Here is a 12,141-nt window from a genome sequence, read left to right on the forward strand (position 1 = left end):
GTTTGATTTGGAAAAGAAAAATTACCAAAGTTTATTCTTTGAAGTTATAAATTTTTGACTTTAAACATGTTTTGTGCTTAATGCTCTGTCTGAAGTTTTTTCATAGTACAATTTTTTGAAACTTAGTATTTCAAGCATTTTAGGTTAAGTACAAATTTAAAATTAAAAATACAAAATTCAAAATGGCTGTTTCAATATGGCGAATGTAATCAGTTTTGGCGGAAGTGAATCTAAAAACTAATACAATTTACTCGAATCTTGTTATTTGGAGGGTTTTTAAGTCGTTAGTTACAAATATGAAGTCAAAAATATAACATGAAGTAAGAAATGCAAGGAAATACAGAATAATAAATTCAAGCGAATCGAGTTGATTTCTATAATTATACATCCGCTATTTTGAACTCTGTATTTTTTCTAAATCCTTAGATTTTAAAATATATTATATAATCTAATTAAATTGAACAAAGTAATAAAATTAAGCTAAAAGCTGCTTGCAAAAAATTGACGTGTTTTGGATATTCATTGGTTATATTTAAAAATTAATTAATTTTATTTGAGAAAATTCATAAAATTATTAGATATAAAATAGACGCAATAACTATTATTGCTCAAATAGAGCAATGCATAGAGCAAAAATGAGTCTTGAAATTCAAATGTGGAACATAAAAATCTATCAGAAATACCTATGGAATGTCACAGGTTTAATCTTTAATTTTGTTGATCAGTGCTATTAGCATTTTTCAAAATTCATTTTCTTGTGTTATGGTGGTGGTTAAATTGTCATTTAAATTGTCATTTAATGGCTTGTGTTTTAATTCTATCACATATGATTAGACCCTGATTGTGTACCCGAAAAATGGTTCTGGCGGTATCTGTTACTCATAGTTACAACAGAATTTATGTACTTGTTTTATTGAATTAGTTTGCACTATACAGTGACATTGACATGATCGAGTTTTGATTTGCGAATCACATTTAACCACTATCCCCATTTTTCCAACATGGAACTGATATTGGCATATTTAATTATAGATAGGGACTAAGATGACCCCTCTCTTTTCCCTCCATATGTCATTTTAATTTTAGGGAACTTCTTTCCAAAATTTAGAAAATTTGTAAATTATTCTTTAAATTTGTGGTTCTTAAATTCCTTAATTTAAAAACTCTAAAATATTCAATATTTGTAATTCTTAAGTTTCTTAATTTTTACTTTTTCAAATCCCTAAATTTTTAGATTCTTCAATTCTTCACTTCTGAAATTATAAAATTGCTAATTACTAAATCCTGAAGTTTCCAAATTTCCAAATTCTCAAGCTTCAGATTTTCTTAATAATGAAATTTTTTAATTTAAAAATTCTCAAATTTCTAAATTTTTAAAAAGTAATCCAAAGATGATGGAATTTTTTGCTTTGTGTTGGTACAATAATTTTATAACTGCATTCTTTAGCAAGAGCAAGAGCTCTCCAATTTTTGGTAACTAAAGTATGTTCAAGAGGGTGAAGAAATAAGCAACACTTTTTTTTGTCTGTTAAAAAATGTTCGATATTATTATGATGTATTTGAAAGATAACATTACTTGAAAATATTGCACAAAATACTTAATTTAACAAAAGATTTGATCAGGGACTCACTTGTAAAGTATAAATCAATAAAATATAAGAATAGAAGAGACTCTTGGGCCTGTCAGATAGGTATGCGCATTTGCAAGTTAAACTGAGGCTCGATCTGCGCAGGTTGGGGAGCGCATGCGCAGATCATGCAGCAGATACTCTCGTGCAGATGAATCTACAAATAAATCTGGAAGTTATATAAAAATTGTGACATAGATGTTCTACCATTAAATGAAATATATAAAAAATTTATCACTTCTTTTTTAATACTCTTCGACGTATTTTAGCTTTATCAAAACCGAAAAGTGACACCTAGGTTTCCTTAGAAGAAAAGAAAGCTTCAAGAATGAATAGAAAGAGTCTAAAAGACTCGTAGCTCTCCGACGGGCGGCACTAAATTCGCTCACACACTAACACACGAAAATTCTCAATTTTGCAATCATAATAAATTCTCTTTCGCTGTAGAATTTTTATGTATAATTTTATATATGAATGATATGGCAAGTTCCAAGAAATTAGAGAGAAAACGTGGAAAGATCAGAAATAAAAAGGACTATGGAAACCTCGTAGATATTTTTAAAGAGGAGCGCACTAAATTGAAATTCTTTTTAAGGTAAATGTTTAACGTTGTTATATAATTGTTTTGCAAATAAAGGAAGAATATTTTAGATCCAGATATTACCGTGCATGTGTGCTTGATAAATATTTAAATAAAACTACTGTTATTTCATTTTTATGAAAATTACATAAACAAATATTATTGGAAATAATTCTAAATATTATTTTTCATTTTTTGGTAGAAAATCATGTTCCGATCGTTTGCAGATTATTCTGTACACAGAGTGTTTCGTAAAACAGACAATTTTTTTCGAAAAACTGAAGTAGAAATGTATAATAGAATTTTTGTACGTGAGACTCCGGTTTAGGTAATATTAATTTTGAAAACTTAACTTTAGTATCTATATAGTTGAAAACTTAATTTTAGTATCTATATAGAAAACACAGGGTGTAAAGTGGATATTATCTACTTATCTACTATAATTATCTATTTTATCTCATTTTATTTAAACTGTCATCTAATTATCTGCTTTCTGATTTTTATCTGAATATCAATTATTATCTAAATTGTTATCTACTTATCTTTTTATCTAGATTAATAGAATAAAGATATTAAAAATTGATTTCTTTTTTTTAAAACATGTAATGAGATTCCATAATAAAAAGAATCGTTAAATAAATTGATTTTCACAAAAAAATGAGTCTTGTGCAAAAATTTGATTGTACATCGACAACTTTTTTATAGAATCGCAGAATATGGAAATTTTAGTAAAAATATAGATCGTGATTAAATTAATATAGTGTATTAATGTGATCGAACCATAAAAATATTTAAGTATTGAAATTTCGTATGTTTAATATTTTCTGCCTTATGTGAAAACAGAAATGGTGTTTCTATTGAAAACATTTCATGCCTAGAAGTTTATATATGTACAAATAATTAAATTATGAATATTTATACATAAGAAATAATTTAATAAAAAAACTAGTATTTTTAACTTGTTAATTAAGTAAAAAACCTAGTTTAATAAAAAATAGTTACAAATGGAAAAATATTAAAGCTTAAGAAATACAGTACCTGATTTTTATGAATACATACTGCTTTTTAGAACAGCCCTTGTGAATGTTCTATTAGACATTTTACATTCAGTATTTATTTGAAACTTGACTAAACTTAAGTATAATGCTATAAATTTATATTTACTTGTATAATCTGCAACTTGATTTTCGTGTTATCAATTTTATATTTTTAATTAAGGATATTAAAGGCATAACGTAGTCTTTTTCGCATAGTTATTTTTGTAATTTCATCCAAAAAAGACAGAGAAAGAATAGTTCTTATCGATTTTCTTTCGTTATTTGTTTATGTCGAAAACATGTATGTTGATTAATAAAGTTAATAATATAAATGAGATATAACATTTTATTATTATCCTCATTATTTCTAATACAAGATTAATTTAAATTAAACTGTCGTTAATGTTATACGCATGTACCGTCACCAGCACGTTAGGTTCCCCTAGAAAAAATGACAAAATCATTTAAACAAAGATAATAATCCGTATAAATAAATATAACACATCACTCAATAAATCTCCGGTCTAACTAAGGAAAATAAATTTTGTTTTAGAAATTCCACTTTGTTCATCAATATACTCTCCTTCCAGTGTTGATACATTGATTCCAAAGCTCCTCTAACTTTTCAATGCCCTTTATGTAAAACGATTTTTCTTTGTCTCAAAATAAGCCTCAGTTGCCGTAATCACTTCCTCATTTGAGCCAAATTTCTCTCCCTGGAGCATCTTTTTCGTACCTGCAAAGAGCCAGTAGTCGCTGGGGCCAAATCTGAGGTGTACGGTGGGTGGGGGAGTAATTCAAAACGTAATTCATACAAATTAACCATTGTGTTCATCGACTTGTGACACGGCGCATTGTTTTGGTGAAACAGCAAACGCGGCACCCACTTTGAAAGCAATTTGTACATGCTCAAATTATCAGGCAAAATTGTGAAGACACTACCTTCTGATATCTTCAAGGCATCAGCTATCTCACGCAATTTCAGTTTACGGTCTTTTAAAACTATTTTGTAGACATTTTTTATGTTTTCCGGAACAACTGCTGATTTTGGGCGACCAGAGCGTTCAGCATCATCGGTGCTTGTACGACCGCGTTTAAATTCAGCATACCAGTCAATGATAGTTGATTTCCCTGGTGCAGAGTCCCCATAATGCTTATCAAACCACTGTTCGGCTTCAACAGTATTTTTCCCGATCAAAAAACAGTGTTTAATCAACACACGAAATTCTTTTCTATCCATTGTCTTCAAAATTACGAAACTGCGTGTACTAAAACGATTGTAACTTCTAAACTAACGGTCAGAATACCATGAAATTTTGACACGTACTGTTTGAAAGTTAGTATTATCCGGAAATCACGTGGGTCTGTCAAGAGTGTCGCCATATACGTGTCAGACCGGGGACTTATTGAGTGATGTGTTACAACTTACCTAAAAACTATGTATATCATACATAGTAATTTAACAAAGATAATATATTTAATAACATTAATATTTTATTTTGTTTCTAACAGGTTAATTAAACAAAATTAAATAAGTTAAAGCAATACAATTAACAAACATTATTAAAAATGATTTAATATAATGCCATATTTATGCTTGCATGACGGAAACCAGTTTCTGTACACTTAGATTATTCTCTATTTTACACATGAATTTGATACCAATTCAAATTTTGCTCTATTCCTCTTAGGCACGACTTACGCGAGGCTATATGCTAGAATTGGATACGAAGCATAAACAGCACTACAATGTGTGACAATGCTGTTCTCTACGCTAGTACATTGAAATGAAGTGTTTGATGATTAAATTATAATTTTTCTCAAAGATATGATACATATACTTTAACTTTGATAATTTACTTTTTTACAAAATTCACAAAATATGTAATTTGCAAATGTTTCCAATATCGTATTAGTGCAAAGAGGTGCTACATGGCGCTTAAATTACTTGGCGTTGCCTTTTATTTACATGTAATGTACTTTTGTGGGGTTCGTTAATACTCTTATAAAACGTGGTGAAGGCAAAAAATGCGAATCAAAACATGAAAACAATCATTCGATTGAAGCGGTGAGCGAGCGAGGCAGTAGAGTGAGTCAGTATAGTTGTGCTATGTGACATACGTCATTCGGGAAAGCCACTATAGTGGACCGCGTACAAAAAGATGTCCGCGAAGGCCACTATAATGGCGCGTCGTGTCTAAGAGGATATTGGCATAATGTGTTAAACAAAGTTGGTAACTATTCAAAAAAAGGAAGTTCACCGATTTCGTTGACCTTGAAATATTTTGTCAAGGACAATATTCTGCACAACTTCATCATTATCACAAATGCGGATTTTGAAACGACTTCATATTTCATATACAACATACTTAAAATTTCAATGCGACATATTTTACTACTAAATATACACAATATAAAATAAATATACACTGTTTCAAAGTGAAATTATCTGGATACACATTTTGCTAAGTTTCATAGGCAAACGAATAATATCGGCTATATATTGAAATATAGTATATCCGAGTGTGTTATAGTAGAGATATTCTTTAAAAAGAAATAAACGGATGATATGGGGGATAAGTAGTAATAGAATACGCCATACTAAAATATAGTAAGTTCACTTATGAAAAACCCTTTATTTAGTAACTATTTGCAAAAAAATTTGATTTTAATAATTAATAACTGTTCTGTTATGATTACGTACTTAACAAAGTATTCAATTTAATTTTTATCGATTTTGTTATCAGGTAGTTTGGTTATAATAAAACTAAAATTACACTTGAGATAGAATACAGGTAAGGTTAGGTTGAGTCAGTTTGTGGTTAGGTTATGGTTAAATTACTGAAGGATTAGATCACATTAGGATGAAGTTAAGATGATTAGGTTAGGTTAGAATTATGTCATCATTACAAATTTGATTATAATAAGTAATTGCTGCTCTGTTATGATTAAGTAATTAACAAAGTATTCAATTTAATTTTTATCGATTTTGTTATCAGTTAGAATTTGATTATAATAAAACTAAAATTACACTTGAGATAGAATATAATTAAGGTTAGGTTAAGTCAGTTTGTGGTTAGGTTGGGTATATTAAATTAGGTATATTACAGTTAAATTACTGTAGGATTAGAGCATGTTAAGATGAAGTTAAGGTGATTAAGTTAGGATTACATGAAGATTTTGTTAAATTAAACAAATTTATATATAAATTACTGTTATGTTAAGTAAATATATAATTAGTTTACGTTAAGGTTAAATCAGTGTTGGCTGAGGTTAAATTATAAGCGAAGTCATGTTAGGTTACAATCGAAGGTTATAATCATTAACTTCGATTAGGATACATAACTATCTTTTACAATTAGATCAATAATTCTTTTATATTTGAACCGTTTATTTTGAAAATGTTATAAATCCATTTGTACAAGTATACATTATTTCAGTTAAATCACCTTGAACAAATTTGTATAATCAAATTACATATTGATCAATCACTAAAAAAAATTGCTGAATAGCCAGTCTTGATATAATTAACCTATATTTTTTCATTGACATATAACCTTTAATTTTGTCAAAATAAATGAAAATGAACTGTACGACTTTCAAAATAAACAATACATTTAATCAACATATATGTTTCTTTTTATAACAACTTTTTACTACAAATTAAGTAACCCAAACTAATTCTTCACAGTACCACACAATACAATAAACCTTGACAAAATATTTAAAATTCATCGAAATCGAACGACTCTTCCTTTTCATGAATATTTAACTTCTTTCCAATCGATACAAATTTCCAATTTTCCTCCTGTAAATTTCGCTTGAATTTTTGAGCGTGCTTTCAATACAGCTCGACCGCTGTAGTTCTGAATTTGTGTTATACCAGATACCGTTTCTGCTTTTTACGAAACACCCTGTACAATATTATTTCATCATGACACGTGCTTAATTTACCCATTTAATTTCTGGCATTAACAATGACGTAGGCGGCGTTGGGTCAGGGTATGCGGAGGGATCCGTGTGCTGTTTGTGGACTTCCGGTTTTCCTAGCGGAAAAGCTGGTACTCGGCCATGTCGCTTATCACCGTACTTGTTTCCGTTGTGCTCGATGCAACAATCAATTAACACTTGGTAATTACTACGAGACCGAAAAAGGACAATATTGCTGCGAAACGTGCCCCGACGAGGAACCACCGTCGCCCACCATGCAAAACTATAGCGACATACCCAATGGGAACCAACCGGATGAGGTCGTTGAATCATTCGGCAACGAGGAAAACGCGAACGCACAAACGTTCGATAGTCGTACTAGAAAGTTAGAGCCCGATGATTTTTCCGTTCCTGATATTATAGCGCAAACGTCTCGATTAAGATTGAATTTCATGTCGAATCATCTGCTTTCAAGCCAAGGTGAGATAACGTTTTAATTCAAGCTACACAGATTCTGTAGAATATTAAGAAATTATGTATTGTGGATTATGGTTTCAAGCACTGGAGGTCAAAGTTTTTGTTTCTATTTACTTTACATTTTGATCAAATGAAATAGATCTCAAAGTCTGCTTTTGTTTTCAACGTAAACATACCTCTGAATCATAATCGTTATATTAGAGATTTAGAAAATTTCCAGCAATTTATTAATTTTATAGTTAACACAGTATGATGTGAAGTACTTCTGTAAAGTCCTTTATTATCTTACCACCCTATAGACAAAAGATTCGAGCGATTTTAAGAAAGATTTTTTATGAATTTTGAAACAGACACGGCAAGTGGCGTTGATTCTAAAAGCTGGATTAACGATCAGCATCGAACAGAGAGGAGAACGCCTGTTTCCGAACGATTGGAATTTCAATCCAGAAGAAACAAAGATTCGTTCCATGATGAAAGAAGCAGTGCGAATGTCGCTTCCGCACAATTAAGATCTCATTTCAAGAGCAACGGAAGCTCACTTGATGATGAGGATTCCAACGAAGAGATGAATCGAAATTTTACAAAAAAGTACTCTACCTATGAAGAGATTGTCGACAGTGATGAAGAAGTAAGTGCTGCCTCGAGTAACGAAATTATTAAAGATAAGTTTGTTAATTCGCTTACTGAAATCAATACTGCCGACGAACCGGTGACAGACAAAAGTGATGACGGACAGAAGCATTCAGACACTGAAAACTGCCATTCCCTGGTACAAGCTAGACTTAGGTTATTTGAAAATGCGAAAGATAACAGTGGGAAAAGAGAGGATCAACGGACTGAAATATCAAGACGTAAAGCACAATATAAGGAGCACAAAGTACAGAGAAAAGACTCGAAAGGTTTAGATACTGCAGGAGTAGAAAAACTCGCTGGCGAGGTGAAGGCTGAAAGTAGTTTGGTAACTGCTGTCAGCGAACCTCCAGATGTTACAAGTTCCAATAAACCAACTTCCTCTAAAATCAGTGAACCGATTGCTAATCAAATGAATATTTCAGAAGACATTACTGATAATTCTGACAAACAGACTGAAAATCCAATAATTGATTTTCCAAAATTACATTTACAAATGAAACCCACAGATAAAGGAAGTAACGAAAATTTAGTATCAGCTGTTGCAAGCGAAACTGATTCAGTGAAGCCTTCATCTACTGTCACTGAAGAAGATTATCCAGAAGATCTAAATCCTTTCAAAAGTGATGAGGAGGAAAATTCTGATGTAAATTCAATAACCAGTCCTTTACAAGCTGCTAAAAATTCTACCAATCCATTTGAGAGCGAAGAGGCCTTAGAAGAGGAGTTGCAGCAAAAGAAGGAACAACTTGTGATACCAAAACCAGCTACTAGAAATAATGTTGATCCCACAATTAAATCTCAATCTCAAGAGGAAATATCAACGAAAATACGTTTAATTGCACCTCAGATTAACCTGAATCCCTTTTGGAGCGATGATGATGATCCAGAGAGTGATTCAGAGTGTAAAGCGAAAGTACAAGAGGCTAAGCCAGTTCCTAAACCACGAACAACTAGGTATGGGTATGAATAAAATTTAGGTACATAAAATGAGATAAAATAATAAATAATAAAGAGTATTTAGACCAATGCTCATTGAGATACTCTATAGTAAATTTAATAGCTTCAAATAGGATCACAGACTGAAACAACTTGTTTAACTTGTAGAAACATTCATGAGACAGGAGTAAGTGGATTAAAGTCAGATCAGAATCACAGCAGTTTGAACATATCAAGTAGTTCATTGGAGACAGCAAGCACATCTGGAACAACTTGTCGGAAAAAGAAACAAGCACCATTACCACCTAACAGGAAGGACCATAGTCTTCCTAATCTGCCTCTGGTAACCAAACTACATACTAGTTTTAATATGTGTCACATAATTGACAGATCTGATTTTCATGTACTTAAATTTAACAATTTAGCTTTTAGCATTTAACAACTTAGGTGAGTAGCATGATCGTTACTCACCTAACCTAACCTAATCTAACCAATTTACTTAACAAGATAGTGGGTTAATAAAAGAAAACTACTGTCATTTTTCTTCCAATGTTTCAACCTTTTATATGGAGTATCTTCAGGCAAACAACTCCTGTAATGATATTACTTTTTGGACATTAATAGAATCATAGTGTACAAAAACATTGTGAAAAAGAGAAATAGTAGTTCCTTTCATTAACTTACTACCCTATTCATATAAATTCATTAATCTTTTCACATCTAATGTTTATAATATAATTATAAATTAATGTGAAAATTTATTTCTTTATTCATTTTCTTCTTTTCTACTAAACAGAGTCACACATTCTTCAGTAAATGAAACAGTTACATGAAAGTGTAGTATTTAATTAAATAGTTAATATTTTAATTTTAGACTTCATCACCGAATGTAATATGCAAAACACGGAAAATAAAACCGGCCCCGCCTCCGCCAATACAAACTAGCAGTCCATGTAATACGAGCATTGACCCAGTTTTAAGTTGCGACGAATCACCCATATGTAACTCAAGAAATGCAAGCAGAAGAAATAACGTATGGGAGGATGAAAAGATTAGTAAAGATGCGGCAAACAGAAATAGACAAAGTTTCACGCACACTCCATGTAAAGAGGGACTCAGTGATAAATCTTTTATAGACAAGAGTACAGAAGGAAAATGGAAGAGGAAGAAAGGACCTGCTCCACCTTGCCCAATGCCATTGAAAAGAAAAGTAAATTTTAATGTATTCTATATCAGCAAAATTGTGAAATTACATTTAGTAAAGTTGCACATGTTTGCATTTAGAAATTAGCTAAAATACAAATCATGTAAGAAATAATTTATTAGGAAACTATTACTTAGGAAACCGTTATAGTATATTTCAAAGATATTAAAAAATACTAGAAATATAAGAATCAAAAAGTAGAGTAATACAGAGATATAGGAATTTAAAGATTTATAAATTTAAATATTTACATACTGTGTATTGTAGATAAAAGTAATGTCTCTCAAAGACGTTAAACTGGAATTGGATGAAATAGAGTTACAGCAACAAGGTTTAGAGAAACAAGGTGTGCGATTAGAACAACTGATTAGAAGTAAATGCGAATCTGATTCCAAACCTGATGGTAATTATATTTAAATTATAATTGTAATTGATAAAACTATATTTTCGTTATTCAAACTCCGTGGTAGGTCGGACATTATACGAAGAAGTAACCGGAAATAACGCTAAAAATTTCAGATGTTTCCCTTGGAACGGATGTGGAGGAGTTAGTTCTGGAATTGTTTGCTTTGGTAAATGAAAAAAATGAACTATTCAGGCGACAAGCTGAATTGATGTTACTTCGAAGACAGCAGAGGTTAGAGGAAGAACATGTTGAAGTAGAATATCAAATTCGGTGCTTAATGTCGCAACAAGAATCCATGAAAACAGATTTTGATAAGCAAAGAGAAGAAGCATTAATAAAAAGGTACATATAAATTTACATCTACGCTTAATGATATATAATAATAACTATTAAATTCACAGTTTACCATGATAAATTTTTAGTAATAATTTTGATGATCAAATAATTAAATAGGGACAAGTGCAAATATCTATATAAAATTACAAAATGTAGTTTAAATATTTTATTTTTAATAGACTGGTGGAAATTGTCGAGAGGAGAAACGAGATCGTAGATTGCTTAGAAATGGACCGTCGTAGAGAAATAGAAGAGGATAAAAGTATACATAAACATATGGATCTATTTGCTGGTAAATAAAATATTCATTGTCAATATTTATTAATGTATAAGAAAATAATATATTTACTGCTGTTTTTCAGTCAAGAATAAGAATGAAATATTAAATAAGGAATCCAATCATGTTCCAAAATCGAAACAAAAGGAAAGTAAATCAAGTAAATCAAAGGAAAAGAAGTTAAAGAAGATACTTAAGAAAGATATCGATAAAGATATAGACGAAATTGAATTCAAACTTAAACGCCATAATAAACGAAAGTGGTTCTAGGTTATAATAATTACTTACACAAATCCTGCCGTTTTTGTATAATTGTACAGTGTTTTTTTACTTGTACTGTCTCGAATAAGTTTCATTCGAATGTTTCCTATATTGCAATTCCTATACAAATTACGTATATAGTAATATTACAGTTAATAATAATGTTTTGTAATGTTATATTTCTGGAGCGCATTTAGGAAATATCTTTTTATAACAGATGTATGTATTTTTTACATGTAACATTGTAATCGTCGTAAAGTATTATGCCTAATATTTTGTAATAGTTGTATAATAGTACGCGAATAATAACAAGTTATGTTTAAAAAGGTGTTTCATTAATTTCATGTAATTAAAACACAGAATATTTATATTAGATGATTCTCAACTGTACAACGAAACATCCTGATATGAGTTTAAGTGGAACACAATTTATATT

General features: G+C 30.4%; 1 protein-coding gene across 10 annotated transcripts in view; it reads left to right on the forward strand.

Annotated features, from left to right (window-relative positions):
• Positions 1-12,031, forward strand: part of MICAL-like (protein) — an 80,304-nt gene extending 68,273 nt beyond the window's left edge. For all 10 annotated transcript variants that reach the window (XM_012288061.2, XM_012288060.2, XM_076534720.1 and 7 more), the window contains 8 exons: positions 7,232-7,655; positions 8,003-9,239; positions 9,390-9,564; positions 10,096-10,431; positions 10,693-10,828; positions 10,945-11,173; positions 11,347-11,459; positions 11,530-12,031. In XM_012288061.2, the coding sequence (XP_012143451.2) occupies positions 7,232-7,655; positions 8,003-9,239; positions 9,390-9,564; positions 10,096-10,431; positions 10,693-10,828; positions 10,945-11,173; positions 11,347-11,459; positions 11,530-11,714 (2,835 nt within the window). In that variant the 3' untranslated portion in view covers positions 11,715-12,031. The remainder of the gene's footprint in view (positions 1-7,231; positions 7,656-8,002; positions 9,240-9,389; positions 9,565-10,095; positions 10,432-10,692; positions 10,829-10,944; positions 11,174-11,346; positions 11,460-11,529) is intronic.
• The last annotated feature ends 110 nt before the right edge of the window (positions 12,032-12,141 follow it).

This window comes from Megachile rotundata, chromosome 8, assembly GCF_050947335.1.
Source record: "Megachile rotundata isolate GNS110a chromosome 8, iyMegRotu1, whole genome shotgun sequence".
NCBI lineage: Eukaryota > Metazoa > Arthropoda > Insecta > Hymenoptera > Megachilidae > Megachile > Megachile rotundata.